The 22,984-nt window shown below is 45.4% G+C and overlaps 1 protein-coding gene across 4 annotated transcripts in view; it reads right to left on the bottom strand.

Annotated features, from left to right (window-relative positions):
* Positions 1-22,984, bottom strand: part of daam1 (dishevelled associated activator of morphogenesis 1) — a 150,686-nt gene that overhangs the window by 68,422 nt on the left and 59,280 nt on the right. For all 4 annotated transcript variants that reach the window (XM_033027176.1, XM_033027173.1, XM_033027174.1 and 1 more), the window contains one exon: positions 791-880. In XM_033027176.1, the coding sequence (XP_032883067.1) occupies positions 791-880 (90 nt within the window). The remainder of the gene's footprint in view (positions 1-790; positions 881-22,984) is intronic.

Genomic DNA, 22,984 nt, shown 5'->3' on the forward strand with positions numbered 1-22,984 from the left:
CGACATAGATTTTTAAACTTGATTACAGCAGGGCAGATTAACTTTTTTTTTTGTTCCGTCCTGCACTACCCCCTCAACAAAAGATTGTTATCATATTCTCCTCTGATCCAATCCTTTCTCCCACTCTCAGCACAGATGGCACAATCTGCCCTGCCTGCCACTACATGAACATACACATGAACATGAGAGTGCCCAAGAAAATAGTGCACAACCCCACAGAATATGTTGAGTGTCCTCCTAACAAATTTTCATCAGACCATTTGGAGCTGTAAATGAGGGAAATTAGCTATGTGTGGATATATGCAAGGGGAGAATGAAGAGGGACTTCTAAAAAATCTACAACAGGAGAAAACAAGAGTTTAGTTTAGAAGTACAGCATGGAAATTGGCTCTTTGGTCCACTGAGTCCATGCCAAGCCATCGATCACCTGCTCACACTAGTTCTGTGTTAACCAACTTTCATATCCACTCCGTTCACACTAGGGACAATTTAATGAGGCCAACTAATTTTTGGAATTTGGGAAGAGAATGTAGAAACCGGAGGAAACCCACGCGGTCACAGGGAGAACGTGCCAACTCCACCAAACAGCACCTGATGTCAGGATCGAACCTGGGTCTCTGGTGCTGTGAAGCAGCGGCTGTACCAGCTGCACCACTGTAATGGTGAAAGATACAATTCACTCTGCTGACACAAATCATAAGCGACAATGGCATTTGGCTTCCAGTTCCTAAAGTTTTAACTTGTTCAAATATAAAACAACTTTTTAAAGTGCAATCTTAATTTTTCTCACCTTTTTCTTACTGCAGTATATCTGCCATTTCTTTTCTGCAGGAAGTGCAAACATGGCTTCTCTATGTTTATCAGTGAGGTCCAGTTCATCCTAGGAAGAGAAAGTACAAAGTTATGAGCTTGGAACATGTACCACGTACTAATATTACCATTCATTACCATTCCCAATAAATTGGTGACGTTTGGAGGGTCTAAATTGGTCAAAGTGGTTGGTTTCCTCCTCAATTCCATAAATACTCATTCTCTGTATGCATTACAGATATTCAATTGATCAAATGCAAACACTGTGCACACACTAGGGAGGGGGGGGGGAGGGTGAAGATAAGAGGGGAGGGACCAATGCATGCAACCAAGCAAAAAGGAATAAAGGAAAATATAAAGGAATAATCATTGATCAGGATGTCTGAATACAATCAAATCAGATAATAAAGTCTACTTGCACCTGAAAAATGTTCACTCTCAAATTATTGAATATCAGTGAAGATTCAGGAAATAAATTGAGTTAAAAAATATTATTATAAAAACCTACCTCCATTCATAAGCCACTTTATATATTTTGGATCACTTCACAAAAAGAATCGTTAATTTGACAGACTTTTTTGTTACCCATTCTTACTCAGACTAATGAAGTAAGCAGGTCAGATGACTGACCAAAAACACCGACTTGGTTTCTCTCTCCAGACACTGTTCAACCTGCCAAGTGCTTGTAGCATTTTATTTTCTTATCCAGCCAACTCATGGCAAAAATGTAATAACAGTCTAAGTAAATGATAATCCTCAAAATTCAAGAATAGGGTCATATAATCTAATTTTTCCTTGAAGGTTATGCTGCTATAACCAAAATATTGAAGAAACTATGGAGCCAATGCACAAAACTCATTGAAACATCTCATAGTCTGGAAAATTGAATACGTGTTATTTATCTCCAAGGCTACCAGCCACATCAACAACTGCATGTTAATTCGGTCCTTCGCACATAGGAATGTTTTTCCTATCTGGCTATCACTCTTTAAACACTAACGGCCTGAGCAATATTTGCCAGAGACCTTTTATAAATGATAGCATTTTGCTTAGGTACATAGAACATAGAACGATACGGCCCACAATGTCTGTGCTGAACATGATGCCAAGATAAACTAATCTTCTGTCTGTATGCAATTCATATCCCTCCAAATGTCTATCCATATGCCTATCTAAAACCCTCTTAAGTGTCTCTATCGTATCTGCCTCCAGAGTCACCCCCGGCAGCGTGTTTCAGGCTCCCACCACCATCTGTATTAAAAAACACAAAAATCGATTTTCTTTTGATCCAGAACCCGAGGATCCCAGAAATGGTTCAAAATTATGGAGCACAGTAATGAATAGCACTGTACACATCATCAGTCAATATGGCAAGGAGGCAGCTTCTACCATCTGCTAAATGTAACTGGGAACAGATAATAAATACTTATTAATTATGCTTCATCATACAAATTAAATAATAGCATCTATTGGTCTTCAAACCTCCCCCGGTGACAGCAATTAACCTAATGTTAGCCATCTAACATAATCAAGTTAGGGGGAAAAGGTTGTTTAATATTCCACATGATGTGGAGTGTATTATATCAACAAAGGATTTTATTGTTCCTAACATTAGCAATGTTACAAAATTTTGAGATTTTAAAAATCAAGTCTGTAATTTATCCCATCAGATAAAGCATAAAAATAAGTTTAATTTGACACCTAATTCACTTTCATATCTCAAGTATTTAAAAAGTTATGGCCATTTTCATACTCGGAAATGAGCATCTTGTTCCCTATTGATTTTCTATGGACATAACAAAAAAGTTGTGATCGTGAACAGTCAAAAGCCCATAACTTTCTTAAAAATTAAGAGAACTGAATGAAATTTTCAGTTATCATAGATTGAAGCATTCTGAAACAAATATAAAATAATCTTACTTGGATGACCTGAAATCAAAGCATATAATTAGTTAGTTACCTAATTGTAGCTAATTTCAGACTTCAATTACTAGATCTAAACATCTATCCATTTCTTAATAAATGATTAACATTTTTAAATAGCCTAAATGTCCAAATAATATTCACAAATAATTCACAATAAAACATGATTTTTAAATCTCATTTACATTAATTTATAGGCCAAATGGAAGGAATTCAGTGTTCAATTGCTGTAAATAAATGCCCATTTAAATCAGCTTTCCAGTGGGTCCCTGTGGAACGCGCTGGTTTAGAACGTTCACATTGCGGTAGATTTGTGCCTCAAATGCCCAGAAAAATACTGCGCGATATAATGGGGCCAAAATGAGCTACTCGCAATAGTAAACTTTGTATAACGGGATCTTTAGAAGCCCTTTTTAATGTAAAAATATACAACCTTCCTTCTGCTATCTGCTTTATGAGACGCTGCGGTTGCTGGCGGTCGCGGGTTTAGAGATTGATTTTTAAACTACTATAACTATTATTCAAGGCCTTTAAACCTAATAATAGCTTTTGCGACGGGGTCTTCCAGCGATTTTTCGTTAATAATTAACTAGGCTGAACATCTTCGATTTGAACAGCCTAGAGAAAATCGCGTTTTAAACCCGCCCCCTCTAAACGGCGCCAAACTCGCGCACACCCGTAGCGGCAGATTTTCAAAGACGCTTCAGGTAGGCTTTGCAACATACCTACTAACATGGTACAAATCTGCGTTCTAAAATAAGAAATACATACATATTAAATTAGGTGCAATGACCTTAAACCTATCACCTATAATTGAACCTCAGTATTATGTCCGACAAAATTATGCAGGGGCACTATAAGTCTTTGGCTACTGAGAGTGAAAGATATTTCTCCTGGAAATGGAGTACCTCTGCACAGAAATAAGCCCCATGGCCCTCTGAGTTCTCACTTCATCAACCATCCACTTACACTTATCCTAATTTACTCTCCCCACATTCCTATTAACTCACCCAGATCTTCAGGGGCATCTTAGAATAGTCAATTAACCCATCAACCACATGACTTTAGGAGATGAGACGAGTCAAGAGTGTTTAATTGTCATATGTACTGGCAACGGAACAATGACTTTCAAAAGGGCCATTTATGCAGCAACACACAAATAAATATACAATACTCAATAATACAATAAATGAATAACCAGTAATACTTGGTAACCAGACAATAACAGTGCACAATCATAGTGCATCCAAAACAAAATCTTTAGTACCACATAGCTGCTGCGGCAGGGTCATGGTCTGTGTTGTGCAATGTTCAATAGGCAATTGTAGTGTTCAAGTGCCTGATATTTGCTGGGAAGAAGATGTTCTCGAACCTGGTCATCATAGTTTACAATCTCCTATACCATCTTCTCGATGGTAGTAGTGAGATGAGAGTGTGGCAATAAAAGATACTTTGACTTTTTTGACTTTGACTTTAGTGTGGGTCTTAGATGATATAAGATGCATTAGAGCAGATTGTGCAAACTCTAAGGAGCAACTTGAGGGCAGGATTGAATCCAGGTAATTGGCGATGTGAAGCAACAGTTCTATTGGCTGGACCAGTGTGTTACATTGCCAGAAAGGCTCCTATCTATCAGTCTTGAAGTGTCCTCTGAGTTTTTATGAACTGTTGCACTTTTCAAAAGTCAGGAGTTGTTCCCTCACCAATACCCTGACTGAAGGCCAATGTACCAAAAGCCTACTTGACCACCCTATCTACCTTTGATGGGTGCTCCAGTTTCCTCTCAAATCCCAAAGACGTGCAAATTTGTAGGTTAATTTCAGAGCTGCCAAGTTTTGTCAGAGCATTTCAACATTCTAGTACCTGAAAATCAGTATTTTGCTGAGGAAATCAGTATTTTTACGCCGTGCCATTTTGCTGATTTTTTTTTTTTTAATGTGCGGTCATATCCAGGTAAGAGTACAAGAATGCATTACTTGTTTATTGTGTATTTGCAATACCTTTCCCCCTCACCCTCTCTCTCTCCCCCCCCCCCCCCCCCCCCCCATCGTCTGCTTCAGTAAGGGAAGCTGGTTGGTGATTGGTCGCAACACCCCTTGGAGACTGGGTCTGATTGGCCACCGAGTAACCAGCGCATTATTTGATTGGACACAATGCCCTTGGAGAAAGTGGCTGATGGGACGGGAGGAGACTGATTTGTTGATTGGACGGGAATTTTAAGGGAAGCTGATCGGTGATTGGACGCAACCCCCTTAGAGACAGTAGTTGATTGGCCGTCAAATAATCGGGCACTAGAAATTGACAAATAGGAAAATAAAAAAATTGGAATTCCATTTTAAATCGGAAGAATATTATGCCTGATATGCAGTTCCTTCCTATTGAAAAAGAACCCTGGCCGAAACAACTCCTAATCCATTCCCTCCACAGATGCCGCCTAGCCCACTGAGTTCCTCCAGCACTCTGCGTTTTTTATTTAACTGAAATTGAATATAGACCTAAAGCTGGTGTAACTCAGCGGGACAGGCAGCAACTCTGGAGAGAAAACCCTTCTTCAGACTGGACTGAAATGTCATTGGTGAGAGTACTTGTGATTGTCGGAAAAAGGGTCTCGACCCGAAACGCCACCCAATCCCTCTCCCCAGAGCCACCGCCCGTCCTGCTGAGCCACCCCAGCCCCCCGTGTCCACCTTCAACACCAGAGCCAAACAAAAAACACAGAGTGCTGGAGGAACTCAGCGGGCCAGGCGGCACCCGCGGAGGGAACGGACCAGGAGCCGCCCCGTGGGCTGTGGGCTGAAGGACCTGTTTCCATGTTGTATCTCTAAATAATTCAAGGGATTTGTCAGGATCTCTCTGAGAGGCTCTGAAAATCAACTACATTGCTGCGGGAATGGTCACAACCAGGTATGTTCTTTTAACTACCAAACCGAACTTTATCATAATCCGAGAAGTGAATATTAAACAGAATACAATTCCTTTACTTTATTTTTTAACATCAAGGCCTACTCCATCTATGCATTAGTGGGGCAGCAAGTGACAGTACGGAAAACGTAATGAAAATCAAACTCAATGCAGGAAATCCCAAACAAAAATTGATAAAACTAGAAACACTCAGCAGATGATGGTCCTGAAATATCGGATTACTTCTCTTTCTCTGGTTGCTGCCTGACCAGACAAATATTTCCAGCATTTTATAAACAACTTCAGGTTCATAAGTTGTTGGAAAATCTCCAGCCATGTTATCTCATGAAGCCTCGGTTCCCCTGGGTTATCCCCCTTCATTCCCACTCTTCCATGTTTTCCACAATCTCAGTCTGACTAAACCCTTTAGAGACTCACGAGGCTGCAGATGTTGCACAACACTACATGCACTATTGCAGAAAAGTTCAGCTGAGTGCAACCTTCCATTGAATTATAAACATGGAAAATAGGTGTAGGAGTAGGCCATTCGGCCCTTCGAGCCAGGACCACCATTCAATATGATCATGGCTTATCATTTTCTAGGCCATTGTTAACATAATTAAGAGATTTTGATCAGTCAGCAAAACAAGCTGCTGGAAGAACTCAGCGGGTCACGCAGTATCTGTGGAGGAAATGGAAAGACGATGTTTTGGGTTGGGACAAATCTTCAGTCAACAGAAGGCTCCCGAACCAGAGCATTGTCTATCCATTCCCTCTACAGATGCACTGAGTTCTTCCAGCAGTTTTTTTTATAACTAAATCCCTTCATCTGTGGGTTACTTCCTAGTTTTGCATTGCTACTTGTTCCTCCAACATCTACAAATTTAAACCAATTTTTTTCTCTGACAACATATCGGAAGATGAGGAAAGCAATCAACATAATTAAAATTACTCATCCAGCTCATTATGTCTGAATGTTTTTGCCCAGTTTCATTATTCTGTCTGGCAGTCTGTTCTGTTTTGACCATGATGCGCAAAGATTAACTTGTTGACACTGGTTTCCATTTGCATGATGACTGTTTTCAAGCAATTAAATGGATTTTCTTTTCCAAAAACTAATTACTATGTTATACTCTTCTTAAGCAATCACTCAACAGCAAGGATGACTTCCATTCCAATTCCGTGGCTGGAAGAGGTTGTTGTAGCTAATATAGGACCCGTAGACTTTGACACCTTAAACCTCTGGAAATAAGGTTCTGAAATAGCACAGCACAAACTGAGCTGACCTTGAGTGGAGTTTGAACAGTTTTTCATTAAGGTAGATAAGCACCAGGAAATTAGGAGGCAAAGTGCCGCAGTGTGGCGAGAAAGATGATACATTCTGGCTTAACTTCAATCTGGAGATAGGGTCTATTGCAAACTTGTTGGTTGTAACCACGGCATTGCTCAGTATCTAACACCCAGGAACGAAGGAGGCTGCAGAAAGTGATAGACACTGCCCAGTCCAACACAGTGACTGTCCTCCCCACCGTCAAAGTGATCGGCAGGAGGTGCTGCCTCAAAAAGGGCAGCCTATATCATCAAAGACTCACAGCATGCTCTTATTTTGCTACTACTATTGGGAAGGTGGTACAAGAGCCCGAGAACCATGACATCCAAGGATAGTTTCTTCCCAGTAACCATCAAGCTCTGAACACTACAAAACACTAGCCACAAACCTACCTCAACTGCTATGATCTACTACGGACTTTGTTTTGATTGCACAACAGTTTTGCTTTATTATGATCTGGTTTCCATTTATTGCATTACTTATTATTGTATATTTATTTGTGTTATTGCATTAAAAGGCCAAAAATGCTGCAGCAAGAATTTTTTCTATTGCCGACGCAGGAGGAAAATTATGTCGATCAGCAATTTTCAGGAGCTATTTAATCCATCTACTTGTACACTAATCACCTCTGTCCATGTCACACAAGGCTAACATAAACACCCTATTTCATAAAAAATTCTAGAAGATACTGAGAAATAATTACGAGGGAGGGGGACTACATGGAAATGGCCCCTTCAGCCCACTGAGTCCATGCCTACTTTCAATAACCCATTCACTTCAGTTCTATGTTATCCCACTTTCGTATCCCTCCCTAAACACAATGGGCAATTTATAGAGGCCAATTAATCTAGAAACCCACATGTCCTTTGCGATGTGGCAGGAAACCAGAGGACCCAGAGAAAACCCACAGGGTCACAGGAAGAACTTGCAAACAGACAGCACCCGAGGTCAGGATTGAACCCCGGTGAAGCAGTGGCTCCACCAACTGCACCTCTGTGCCACTCTTGCATTGTTTCTATTGATATATCAAAACAAGCTTCTATTTCAGTGTTGAAAATCTGTTTCTAAAGGTTTTTGTGTCACCAGTGAGACACAACAGGAGGTGTGATTGACAGAATGGAAGTTGTAATTCCTCAAGTTACAATTTCTCAGAAATCACAGAAAGGTTTCAGCACCAAAGAGGATATTCTGCCCTTGGAAACCGTACCAGCTATATTCACGAGTGAAACAGCCAGCTTTTCTCAATGCCCTTTCTCTCCATAGCCGTGCAAAATCCTTCCATTCAAGTAGAGTTATGCAGCACAGAAACAGGCCCTTCAGCCCAACTCGTCCATGCTGACCAAGTTGCCCTAACCAAGCTTGGCCCGTTTTCCCACACTTGGCTCATATCCCTCTAAACCTTTCCTATCCATGCACATGCCTTTTAAATGTTGTTATTGCACCTGCCCCAACTACTTCCTCTGGCAGCTTGTTCCATAACCCAAAACCATCTGTGTGGCCTTCAGGATTACTTCCCAAAAAAAGTGAATATTGAATATTTTGAATTTGCAAGGAGTCCGAAATAATTTTATTGGGCAAAGGCCATCAACAGATCTGGAGCAAAGGTGTAAAGTGAAACTGGAGAGGTAGATCAGGTTCTCTAGGCTAACACGCTGATTCCTGCTCCTAATTTACTTCTTTACCCCATTTAGAGGCAGTTCTGCAAGTTTCCCATTGGAAACAATCACAATCAGAACACTTTTTAATTCTAGATGCAGATGGATAATTCAATAACTATGATCCAAATAAATGTTCTTTCAGCAGCAAGGCAGAAAGAAAGAAAAAAAATGAAACTGCAAACTTTATATTACAACTTAAAGCACTTTCCACAGAATTTCCATGGAATTGACACACCTACTTTGTTGTCTCACTGCCAACAGTGAAACCAACACAAATAGGTGTTCAAAGAACAAAACCTTGCTTGGGAGTACCATTACCCAATACATACAATTATGAGAGGCATATATATGGTAGACAGACAGAGACATTTTGTTTGGGGGGGAATAATTTATGGTGAGCGGGGATGGGAGTTTAAAGATGTGCAGGGCAAGTTATGTTAAAACAGAGGGTAGTGTGTGCCTGGAACATATTGCCAAGGGTGGTGAAGGTAGACACGATGGTGGGGTTTAGAAACATAGAAAATAGGTTCAGGAGTAGACCATTCGGCCCTTCAAGCCAGCACCGCCATTCATGGCTGATCATCCAGAATCAGTACCCGGAGAGGACGCTGGCGTTGACTGTTCGCCGCTTCTCCGCCCGCTGTTCCCCCCCACCCCCCTGTCTGTTACCTGCCTGTTACCTGTTACCTACCTGCCTGTCTGTTCCCTGCCTGTACCTGTGCCTATGCACCATCGACGCTGGACACCTCCTGTGCCTGTGCACCATTGACGCTGGACACCTCCCTGCACCAGTGAGGGAGCTGGATCCTCTCTACACCTGCACTGCTGGACAACCTCTCTGCACCTGCACTGCTGGATACTCTCTGCACCCTCATCGCTGGACTACCTCTACACCTGCTCTGCTGGACAACCTATCTGCTCCCTCAATGCTGGACACCTCGCTGCATCTGCACTGCTGGTCAACATCTTTGCTCCCTCACTGCTCGACACCTCGCTGCACCCGCTCTGCTGGACAACCTCTCTGCTCCCTCACCGCTGGATACTCTCTCCACCTGCACCTGCACCGCTGGACACCTCTCTGCACCCTCACCATCATGCTCAAATATTCAACTCTACAAATGACTGGTTTCTTCAACAACCACATCCCATCCTGCATCCAGGTCATTGAACAGCTTGGACTTCTGCGTCGACCCCGTTTCATCCACAGAGGCTCTCGGCGCAAGCTTGTTTACTTCAACCACGGACATTCCATTCCATCCATCTGCTCACTACCACGCTCTGCCCCCCCTCACCCGCGTCACCCCCCATCCCAGCTGACCGCACGCACATGTCAACCGGGACAACCTCAGATCTCTCCAGCCTGCCCCCATCCCTCCACCCTCTTACAATGCCAACTTTGCCTTCCTCAACACCAGGTCGCTCAACAACAAAGCCCTTGCCCTCCATGAACTAATCCTTGACAACACTCTGGACTTCCTTCTGCTCACTGAGACCTGGCAACAACCCAATGTCTTCTTCTCCCTCAATCAAGCATCCCCACCTGGATTTAATTACATTTCCAAACCCCGCCCCTCCCGCCATGGAGGTGGCCTCGCTGTTATTTTCAACCACAATTTTCGGATCACTGAACTCACCTTCCCCCCAGTAGCATCATTTGAATTCCTCGCCTTCAAAGCCCTTTCCTCCATGACAGTCATCCTCATTTACCGGCCACCTAAACCAAACCCCTCCTTCCTATCTGACTTCACTGAACTCCTCACACTTGCCTCATCCCTCTCCCCACGTCTGCTGCTACTTGGTGACTTAAATATTCACATGGACTCCCCCACCTGCAAGCTCGCATCTGAATTCGCCTTTTTACTTGACAACTTCTCTCTCACTCAGCACGTCACCTTTCCCACCCATGACAAAGGTCACATCCTTGACCTGATCTGCTCCACAAATCAACCGGTACTCGACCTCCATCCTTGCCTCTTCCCCCTCTCTGATCATAAGCTTATACGGTTCACCATCCCTTCTCCGACACCTCGCCCCCGCTTCCTCCGAGAAATCACCTTCCGTAATCTAAAATCCATTGATTCCCACCATCTCTCTGACCTGCTCTCCACCAGTCTCCCCCTGGACTCAACCCATATCTCACCTGATGATCTCACAAACCATCTCAACTCCACCTTGTCTACCTCCCTTAACATTCTGGCCCCCCTCAAAACAAGAACCATAACTTTCAACACATCTTCACCCTGGTACACACCTGCACTTCGTAAACTGAAACAGACTGGTCGCCGACTTGAACGACTCACAAAGAAATCATCTCTCACAGTCCACCTTGAAGCTTACAAACTCCACCTCACTGACTACAAAGATGCCCTCATTGCTGCAAGATCTGCCTACGTCTCCTCCATATTCACCGATCCCTGCCTAAACCACAGAACCCTCTTCTCCACAGTGGGCAACCTCCTCAAGCCTCGAGCCAACACTCTCCCTACCTCTACTCCGGATCTCTGCAACTCATTCCTCCACTTTTTCGCTGATAAAATCAGCACCATCTATCAATCTTTATCCCCTGTACCCGACTCCCCAGCATCTACTCCACCACCTACCAAGGCCCCTCCTTTCAACATCTCCACTGACCTCCTTACCCCTCCTCCACACTGCTTCCTCTCCCAGTTTGACCTGGTCACCCCTATTGAAATCTCCAAACTCATCAGCTCTTCCAAACCCACTACCTGCTCCCTCGACCCTCTCCCCACTCCCCTGCTGAAGTCCTGCCTCCCCATTCTCTGCCCCTACCTCACTAATCTCTTCAACTCCTCATTGTCCCAAGGAATTGTCCCCTCCGCTTTCAAAACTGCTGCTGTTACACCAATCTTAAAGAAACCTGGTCTTGATCCCTCCTCTCTCATTAACTACAGCCCAATCTCAAACCTCCCCTTTCTTTCAAAAACCCTGGAGCGTATCGTTGCGTCGCAACTTCATTCCCACCTCCTTGCGTATAACCTACTTGAACCCCTCCAATCTGGCTTTCGCCCCCTCCATAGCACAGAAACTGCTCTCCTCAAAGTCCTCAACGACCTCCTCACCTCTGCTGACACTGGTTCCCTCAACATCCTCATCCTCCTCGACCTGAGCGCAGCCTTCGATACAGTGAACCATAACATCCTGCTCACCAGACTCAAAGACCTCGGCATTGAAGGCTCTGCACTCAGCTGGCTCCGTTCCTACCTTTCCAACAGATCCCTCTTCATCTCTCTCCACAACCACACCTCTGCTACAGCCACAGTCACTCAAGGCGTTCCCCAAGGCTCCGTACTCGGCCCCCTCCTCTTCATCATCTACATCCTCCCCCTTGGTCAGATACTCCGCCACTTCAACCTGGACTTCCACTGTTACGCTGATGACACCCAGATCTACCTCGGCACCAAATCCCCCCACAACCCCCCCCCCCCCCCCTCTCCCATATCAACTCCTGTTTGTCAGCTATAAAAACCTGGATGCAACATAATTTCCTCAAACTCAACAGCGATAAGACAGAATTCCTCCTCATAGGCTCCAAAGCCACACTCAGCAAAATCAATAACCCCACTCTCACCATCGACGGCACCACTGACTCCCCATCTCCCCAGGCCCGCAACCTTGGCGTGATCTTTGATTCCACCCTCTCCCTTGAGCCTCACATCCGCCATGTCATTAAAACCTCCTTCTTTCATCTCTGCAACATCGCCAAACTCAGACCCTCTCTCACACCTCCCGCTGCTGAAAGACTCATCCATGCCTTCATCTCCTCCCGACTGGACTACTGCAACTCACTTCTCCTTGGCATCAGCTCCACCTACATCAACCGACTCCAACTGGTCCAGAACGCAGCCGCCCGACTCATCACCCACACCAAATCCTGGCATCACATCACTCCAGTCCTCAAACAACTTCACTGGCTTCCCATCTCCCACCGGATCAACTACAAAATCCTGATCCTCACCTACAAAGCCCTCCACCATCTGGCCCCCCCATATCTCACTGACCTCCTCTCCCCCTACCAACCCTCACGGTCCCTCAGATCCACATCAGCCAGTCTCCTCTCCATCCACAAGTCCAACCTCCGCAGTTTTGGGGACAGAGCCTTCTCCAGGGCAGCTCCCAGGCTCTGGAACTCCCTCCCCCAACTGATCCGCAATTCCGTGTCCCTCACCATCTTCCAGTCCCGCCTCAAGACCCATCTCTTCACCTCTGCCTATCCTTAGCCCCACGTCCCCCTCCCTTTTCATCTGTGCATTAATTGCCTCATATTGTGTTTTGTATTGAATTCTGTCTTTACTTTGTGTACTAGTCATGTCTCTACTATTTATTTCATTCCCCTTACATGTTTTTCCTCTACCTGCTAAATTTTTGTAAGGTGTCCTTGAGACTCTTGAAAGGCGCCCATAAATAAAATGTATTATTATTATTATCCTGTTCCTGCTTTCTCCCGATATCTCTTGATTCCGTTAGCCCCAAGAGCTGTATCCAACTCTCTCTTGAATACATCCACTGAATTGGCCTCGACTGTTTAAGAGACTTTTAGATAAGCAGATGATATGCAAGGAATGGAGGGATATGGATCAGGTACTTTCATTATTCAAACTATTGATTATTTTGTTATTGTTACTGTTAAAATGTCCAAGCACTAGTCGACAGCAACTATCAATCTCTAGTCTGTGTTTGAATGTGAGACATTGTAACACTATCTAAATAGGCTAAGCAGTAAAGTGGAAACATTAGTTGCAAATATTGTTGCATTTCACACATGCCTTCACTTTACAAAGAGTGCAAGACAAATTTAGAGATTCTGGAGATTTTCTAATCATTGGAAATCCGGTAGTCTGTATCAGAGGAAGCAAAAGAAGCGAATACAATAAGCGAGTTCGGTATTCCGACTGTGCATGCCCAGGTCATACGCGATAAACATTATCGGCAGCTCAGCTGCTGTGTGTATAGAGACCTGCGTTTCATCCGTAGTCAGGATTGAACCCGGGTCTCCGGCGCTGCAAGCGATGTTGAATTGCTACTGGACCGTCCCCGTCCCCTCCCGAGTATCCCATCCCTGTCCGGGGGCGGCCGGAGATGTCCGAGGTGATCCTGACCTGACACCGGCCCGGAGCAGTGGCGGCCTCAGGCTTACAGCCAGCGCGGAGAAGAAGCGCTAACTCCAGCTCATCTCTGCCTGTCATGCTGGGATAACCGACAGCCGTGGATTGACGGGACACCAGCCCGGAGTAGTGACGGCTCCAGGCTTACAGCCAGTTGTGACCCAGTCACTCCTCCCGTCTCCCACTCGCATCTGCCCCCTCTCTCTCACTGTTACACCCCGCTCTCCTGCTACCTGGCACCCCCATTCCTCAGATTAAATATATTTTTACACATAAATTATGAATAAAGACAAGAATTGATACAGTTTATACAGCCAGCACTTATTCGCTTTTTCTTTATCGCGAATTGACAAATCCCATGATTCCTTGCATTTTTCAGAATACTGAATTCGCTTATTATGACTTTAAAAGACAGCCTGAAGAAGGGTCCCAACCAAAAACGTCGCTCATCCATGTTTCCAAGACGCTGCCTGACCCTCTGTGTAACTCAAGCACTTTATATTTTGTTCAAGCATTCAGCACCTGCAGTTCCTCGTTTCCAGTCTTATATCATTACAAGAATGAATTGATATCCTTATCATTTCAGTCACATCTCTACCATTTGCGTTTAATATCATCATCGGCGGTCACTCAAAGCGAGTATGACTGTCCTCTCCTCTCCATGGGGTCATCTACTTGTGGGTCTGCAGATGCCTGTAGAAGCCGAACTGCGATCCACACACTTTGGTGCAACGTGGGCAGTGGAAACTGGCGGTGGTTGGTAGTCGTCAAGACCCCTTCTCTCTCTCCTTACGGTGCTGTCACTTTGTCTCTGCGACAGGGTGTAGTTCCACTTCGTGAAGTGCAGCTCCTTCCTGCACGGATTTCCTCCAGGAGCACCTGTCCAGTGCAATGTGCTCCCAGTTGCTTGATGCGATTGGAATTTCTTCACACTTTTCTTGATGTTGTCCTTGAAGCGTTTCTTTGGCCCGCCGGGGGCTCGCCGACCTTTCTTCAATTGAGAGTACAGGATCTGTTTAGGGAGACGTGTGTTGGACATGCGGGTGACATGGCCAGTCCATCGAAGTTGGTGCTGGATTATTGTGATGGTGATGCTGGTCATGTTGACTTCCTTCAAAACGCTGATGTTGGTGCGTTTGTCCTCCCAGCTGATCCTCATAATCTTTCATAAGGATCTTTGATGGTATGTTCCAGGGCTCTCAGGTGCCTGCTGTAGGTGGTCCATGACTCAGCTCCGTACAACAGGGTGGAGAGGACAACGGCTCTGTAGACCAGCAGTTTTGTTTGAGCCTTTAGGTCTCAGTCCGGGCCGGGGGTTGGAGCAAGGTTTACAAACCTCAGCATCAGCTCACACCCGTCCGCCCAGACCCCGGCATCCATTCCTGCCGCCGGCCCTCTCCCTCCCCTCCCCTCCCTTCTCTCCGCCGGCACAACTCAGGCGATGGTTGACCTCGGAGTCGATGTCAGCTTTTGAGGAAAGAATGCTGCCAAGGTTGGGGAAGTGGTCAACGTTTTCAAGAGTGGTGTCGTCCACTTTTATAGTGGGCTGGGTAGACGGCTGGTTGGATGGAGGTTGATGTAGGACCTGGGTCTTCCTGATATTTAAGGCTAGGCCCATGGCTCTGTATGCCTTGGCAAATGCATTCAGGATGCCCTGGAGGTCATCTGCAGAGTGTGCTGCAATGGCACAGTCGTCCGCGTACTAAAGCTCCATGATGGCGGTGTTACTGACTTTGCTCTTGGCCTTCAGCCTACTAAGGTTGAAGAGCCCACCGTCAGTTCTGTAGAGGATTGGGATCCCCTGTGGTAGCTCTTCACCAACAAGATGAAATATGGCAGCAATGAAGACGACAAACAGGGTGGGTGCGATGATGCATCCCTGTTTGACCCCCGTTTCCACAGTGAACGGCTCAGACTCCGAGCCACAGTTGCTGAGCACCGTGACTGACATGCCATCATGTAGAAGCCTCAATATTCTGATGTACTTGTCGTGACAACCGTACCTTGATAGTATGCTCCAAAGAGCCTGGCGGTCTACCGAGTCAAAAGCCTTTGTCAGGTCTATGAAGGCCATGTACAAAGGCTGCCTTTGTTCACGGCATTTTTCCTGGAGTTGGCGTGTTGTGAATATCATGTCTGCTGTAACTCTGGATGGGCAGAAGCCACACTGTGATTCTGGGAGTACCTGCGCAGACAGTGGTAGAAGTTGGTTTGCGAGGACACGAGTAAGGACTTTGCCTGTTATTGACAGGAGCGAGATGCCCCTGTAGTTTCCACATTCGACCTTGTCCCCCTTCTTGAAAATGGTCACTATTAGAGCATCCCTGAGTTCTGAGGGAAGTTCTTCCTTTTCCCAGACCTTGAGGAGTAGGGAGAGGATGTGGTACAGGAGCTCCGGTCCACCTTCCTTTAAGATCTCAGCTGGGATCCCATCTGGACCGATGGCCTTGTTGTTCTTAAGGCTCTTGATGGCATCTTGAACCTCTGTCATAGTGGGAGGTTCTACCATGTCTTCTCTGATGGGACTCTGGGGGATGCGGTGGGTAATATCTGGTTCAGTTGTGCTATCACGGTTGAGGAGTTCCTGGAAGTGCTCTTTCCATCGGGCGTTAATGGACTCATTGTCCTTCAGCAGTTCTTGAGCGCAGGGGGTTAAAGCCGCGGTAGCTTGGACCATAGACAACCTAAGTAGCGCTGAAGAAGCCTCTGGTGTCACCCGAGTCTACCAGTCTCTGGATTTCCAGAGCCTTATCTGTCCACCAAGAGTTCTTAAGCTCCCTCACCCAGCTCTGGACATCCGCCTTGGCTCTGGAGCGAGCTGACCTTTTAGCTTTGCAGGTCACATTATTTTGCCAGGCACGAATAGCTTTCCTTTTCTTGGAGACAAGGTGTTCTATCTCTGTGGCGTTTAATATGCCACATCATGTACTATGTTGTGCAGATATTTAAAAGACCTTTCTGCTGCTCAAAATTAGTAAATAAACTAATCGCTTGATCGTTCGATCGCCCGGTGCGGGGGAGCTGACATCCCCCCCCGATGCAGGAGCTTGATCGCCTCGAAACGGAGGGTCCGAACGCCGCCGGCCAAGGGAGTCAAGATTATCCCGTCAACGGGGGCTCGAGGCCCACGACCGAAGAAGAACTAAGGGAAGGACTAAGGTGTATGGGGGAGAGCATACTGACTGGTTGCCTCACGGCCTGGTTTTGCAAAACCAGGACCGAAGGAGATTACAAGGAGTGGTGAACATTGCCTGGTCCATCACGGGGTACTGACCTCCCCATCAGAGAAGAGATCTTTAGGTTGTGCTGTCTCAAAAAAGACACCCGGTATCTACATCACCCTGGTCACGCTCTGACTTCATTCCGACATGTCGCGGGGTCACACCTGTATGGTCTTGAGTAGTCGCCCACAGGGCCAGCTTTAAGCCGATTGTGGACCAATTGCTCCCAATTGGGCCCCGCGCCTAAGGGGGCCCCGCGCTAGAGTAATCTACTCTCAGCTCGGGTAAATCTACCCCGGGTGGAGGGGGGAGAGAGAGTAGAGGGGTGGAGGGGGGAAGGAAGGGATAGACGGGGAGGGGGGTGTGAGGGGGAATGGAGAAGGGGGAGAGGGGGAGGTGGGTCGTTCCCTCATGGTCCCGGGACAGCGCTCCCGCCCCTCCAGTTGCCGTGCTTCACGCACACAGCCCCGGCTCCACCCCTCTCTCTCCCCGGGGAGACGCGATGAATAATACAGAGAGGGCCGGGCCGGGGGTTGGAGCAAGGTTTACAAACCTCGGCCTCAGCTCACACCCGTCCACCCGGACCCCGGCATCCATTCCCGCCGCCGGCCCACTCCCTCCCCTCCCCTCCCTTCTCTCCTTCACTCCCTCCTTCCTCTCTCTCTTTTCCCTTCTCTCCTTCCCTCCCTCCCTGCTTTCTCTACTTCCCTCACTCCCTTCTTTCCTTCCTCCCTTCTCTCCCTCCCTCCCCTCCTTCCCTCCCACACACACACATCACGCACAGACAACTAACATACATACAACTAAGACACACACACAACTAAGCTAGGATGAGGTAGAAGCCCAAAGGGTAGGGTGGGGCTGAAGCCCAAAATTTAATGCCTGGACTGGTTTTTTGCCAATAGTTATTGGTATTTCAGGATCTAGGTAATTAAAAAAAAAAATTTTCATTTCACAATCACTAAAACAAGTGGTATTGTAACTATGTACTTTTCAGAGGTGATCTACACATTTTGTTTCATTGAATTGAATTGAATTGAATACCTTTATTCAATTCAATTCAATTCAATCAAACACAATGTTTGATACTTGTAGGAGGCTTACATGTATGCAATTTTATATTAAAATGTAGCTTAGATCTGTTTGGTCCATTAACTCGCAGGCACATTTTCAACGCACATTTTGATTACTTTCCATTCTACCAAAGAGATATATAATAGACTTTATTTGTATTTCTATGATTTTACAGACCTTGGCTGGGAACCTGGGGCTCACCAAAATTGTTCCCAATTAGGCCCCGCACCACCTAAGGCCGGCCCTGGTCGCCCAAAGAGTCGTACCTTTTTCTAGTCGCCACTGGATTTTCAACATGTTGAAATTTTTCGGTGATCTGCTGCAACTATGAAGGGTACCAGCAGTTGCAGAAATAAATCGCGTAAGTGGGACAGGCCCCTAACAATTTCATTGTTCCGATGTCAGTACCTTTGACAATTAAACACCTTTGACTATTGAAATATAAACGCATACCAACAATGTACTCAACAATTTTCTGAAAGGCACAAGTGAGAGAAACCCATACTCTGTTGTGGATCTGGGGAAGAATGTTTCTCTTTCTGCGCTGGGAAATAATCGAGTCACAGTAACAATCCAGACAAGATTGCTGAAGAATTCAGAAATTTGCACGGCATGGTGGCGCAGCGATAGAGTTGCTGCCTTACTGACCCGGGTTCGATCTTGACTACAGGTGCAGTCCGTATAGAGTTTGTTTATTCTCCCCGTGACATGCGTGGGTTTTCCCCAGGAGCTCCGGTTTCCTTCGACATTCCAAAGATGTACAGGTTTGTAGGTTATTTGGCTTGGTATAATTGTCCCGAGTGTGTACGATAGTGTTAGTGTATGGGGATCACTGGTCGGCGCGCACTCGGTGGGCCGAAGGGCCTGTTTTCGCGCTGTATGTCTAAACTAAACTAAATACAGCCAGCTGAAATCTAATCAGCAGGCCCTCACAAACCAGTTGCTAAGTCTGAGGCCGAAACCAGTTAAACCTGTTGATGACTACTTTGCAAGGAACAATAGCTCGCATGTGCACTCAGGGATCAAAGGTTAGTAGGCAAAACTCATCTGGGGGCTCACAAGCACAGACATTAAGAAGGCTTTGATCAGGAAAGCAGGAGCTTGCTGCAGCCTAGACGATATTTATGGTAAAAACACATAGGCAAACAAAGACAGCCAAGGTCCAGATTAGGAAGCAGGGTTGGTGCAGTTAAATAAATCAAAGGAACTCCGGGGAGAAAAGTCAACTGTGCACAGATTGAGCTGCAGGTTATGCAGCATGATGCATAATGCAAAAACAGAAAGGAAATACAAAATGAGGAATAAAAGGCTGGTGAATGAGAAACAAAACAGGATATCCATACCAGGAAGATGACAGAAATTTGAGAAATTACAAGACATTGCAGTGAATAATTGCAGCTAGTGTGGATTTCATTTTTCCGTGAACTGCTACAATTATAAAAGGGCAAGAAGCAACTACGAACATCAACTTCAAAATGGATATGAAAGGGCAAAGGATCCTCATGCACTCAGGGATTACCAAGAGCACCAGAGACTCAGGTTGAATCCTGACCTGCGTGTGTGGAATTTGCATGTTCTCCCTGTGACTGTGGGTTTCCTCTGGGTGCTTCGGATTCATCCCATATCCCCAAAACGTACAGGTTTGTAGGTTAATTGAAATCTGGAAATTGCCTCCAAGGGTCAAGAGTGTTTGTCATATGTCCCAGATAGGACAATGAAATTCTTGCTTGCTGCTGCACAAAAGAATATATAAACATAGTACATAATGGGAGAATAAAAAGTTCAGTGTGTATATATACACACACAGCGCACGTAAAAAAATATAGTGCAATAATAATAGCCTGTTGTAGTTCAGAGCTTATTTGTTTTCGTGTTTAATAGCCTGATGGCTGTAGGGAAGAAGCTGTTCCTGAACCTGGATGTTACAGTTTTCAGGCTCCTGTACCTTCTTCCCGATGGCTATGTTGAAATGCATGGGCCGAAATCCTGGGGGGGGGGGGACAGAGAGGACACGTCCTCCGAAGCCCCACGTGTATGCGCATGCGCGCGAGCGGCAGCCAAGGATTTGTGTGTCCCCCCGTTTTAATAGTGATTTCCGTGCCTGGTGAAATGAGTGTGTGGCCAGGATGGTGTGGGTCTTTGATCATGCTGGCTGCCGTTTTGAGGCAGCGACTTCGATGGATCCCTTCCAGTGTGTTGAGAGTGGGTAATGTAGAACTAACTTGAATGGGTAGAATGAACTTGATGGTCAGCTTGTACTCGGTGGGCCGAAGGGCCTGTTTCCATGCTGCATCTCCAAACTAAATGAAATGGAATACAAAAACAGATGTAATGCCGAGGCTCTATAAGGTTCTGGTCAGCCTGCATTTGGAGTACTGTGAGCAAATTTGGGCCCCATATCTGAGGAAGGATGTGCTGGCTCTGGAGAGGGTCCAGAGGAAGTTTACAGGAATGATTCCAGGAACGAGTGGGTTAACATATGATGAGCGATTGTCGGCACTGGGCCTCTACTCGCTGGAGTTTAGAAGGTTGAGGGGGGAACTCATTGAACTTACAGATAATGAAAGGCATAGATAGAGTAGATGTGGAAAGGATGTTTCCACTGGTGGGAGAGTCTAGGACCACAAGTCAAGCCTCAGAATTAAAGGGCGCTCTTTTAAAGAGGAGGTGAGGAGGAACTTCTTTAATCAGAGGGTAGTTAATCTGTGGAACTCATTGCCACAGAAGGCTGGAGAGGCCAAGTCACAGGATATATTTTTAAGGCAGAGATAGATGTTCTTGATTAGAATGGGTGTCAAGGATTATGGGGAGAAGGCAGGAAAATGGGATTAGGTGGCAGAGATCAGCCATGATTGAATGGTGTAGACTCGATGGGCCGAATGGCCTAATTCTACTCCTATAACTTGTGAACTTGTGAAAAGAAAAAGGGAGCTGAAGACTCGGATAGGATTTGCAGTTTTCTGAACAACTCTGACAAGTGTGAGGGGTTGTAATTTGACGTCAAATCAGGAAAGGCCTATACACAGCAAATAGTAGAGCCCTGAAGAATGTTGTAGAACAGAGAGATCCAGGAGTACAAGTGGAAACAAAGAACTGCAGGTGCTGGTTAATACACAAAAGGACCCAAAGTGCAACTGCATCTCATCAGGTCAAGCAGCATCTCTAGAAAACATGGATAGGTGACATTTTGGGTTGAGATCTTACCCTAGCACTTTGTGTTCTTTTGGAAGTACAGGTGCATTATTCCATGAGAGTGGCGAGTCAGGTGGATGGTGGTGAAGCTGGTGCTTGGCACACTTGCTTTTGGTGGGAACGGTAACGGTAATGATCATAGAGTAATCACTCTATGACCTCAGGCAATTTTATCACTTAAAGGGGAGACCGTATCCAGAATGAGCTGCCAAAGGAAGCTCTAGATGCGCATACAAACACAACTTTGAAAATACATTTTGACAGATATATGCATCGGAAGGATTAGAGGAATATTGGCCAAATGGGACTAGCTCAGTATGCCAACTTGCTCAGGATGAACAAGATGGACCATAGGGCCTGTTTTCATGTTGCACAACTCTGACTCTATAACTGCAAGCATTGAGCAGGAGCATATATGCAACATTATCAAAAAGAAATAAATACACAAAGTTCATGGTCCATTCAACGCAACTCTCAAAACAGAAATGTATTGCCTTATGGGCCTGTCCCACTTAGGCGATTTTTCATGTGACTGCCGGCAACTGTCAAGCCTGAAAAACCGGCGACTGGCATGGCGACTGGCAGATTGGAACACACACATACATCGCTTCCTTCACCAGCCCTTTATGCAGGCGGGGGACATGTTGAAAAATTTGCGGCGACCATAATGAGGTCGCAACTAGTTCCCAAAATGCGGGAACTCCTCACGACCATGAAGGCGACTACCCGGCAACCACACACGAACATGTGGCGACTGCAGAGCCTCCAGCAGTCGCCTAAAAACATCGCCTAAGTGGGACAGGCCCATTATACAGCCAATTCTCCTGTTTCAGTCCCTTGCTGAAATATCAAAACACAACAGTAATAATCTTTAAGGTACACAAAATTGCTGGGGAAACTCAGCGGGTGCAGCAGCATCTATGGAGCGAAGGAAATAGGCGACGTTTCGGGCCGAAACCCTTCTTCAGCCACTCTCCTTGTAAAAGTCGTGAAGCATGGATGGCTATCATGATAATTACATGTTGTGCGCGAGGCACAAATAAAACACGGGGTGTTTAACCAGAATGTTCCAGAGATTAACATCATTATCCAAATTTAGTTACGCAAAAAAGATTACAATGGAAGGAAATTAATGTCTGCTCTCCCAGAATAGCAACATCACATTGCTGATCTCCTGGTCGTCAGTCTGGTTAATTAAATAAGTCTGGGCACTGACACATCACTTTGTTTTTTTGCATTTACACAAAAATGTTTCTGGTCATTTATAGAAATAATCCAGGATTAATGTCATAAATGGGATCTGGACCAAGTGCGGGCAAACGGGACTAGCTTAGATGGGGCATCATGGTCAGCATAGACGGCTTGGGGCTTGTTTCAGTGTTGTTTGACTCTATGACTCTAATGTCATCATCTTCAATAATGCAAAAGTCCCTTATGGAATTACCTTATTTTTAATAACTAGTCTTCCAAACAACACTGCCACTAGTTAATGCTCGTGTTACCTACTTTTAAATTCACTTAGTGAGACACCAAGTATTACCCATGACCTACTTTTAGTTTGTGTCAATGGAACTGGCTCAAACAAGATTTGACATTTTCTAACACATCCAAGTACACAGAATGTCCCAAAGTCCTTTGGAATCGTTAGATGATTTTAGTGTAATCAGTTTTGTAATCAGGATAATGAACTGATAACTTTTGCACATCATTCTCCAATAAATCAGAACATATTAACCAGATAAATCTGTAGAG

This window comes from Amblyraja radiata, chromosome 9, assembly GCF_010909765.2.
Source record: "Amblyraja radiata isolate CabotCenter1 chromosome 9, sAmbRad1.1.pri, whole genome shotgun sequence".
Taxonomy (NCBI): domain Eukaryota; kingdom Metazoa; phylum Chordata; class Chondrichthyes; order Rajiformes; family Rajidae; genus Amblyraja; species Amblyraja radiata.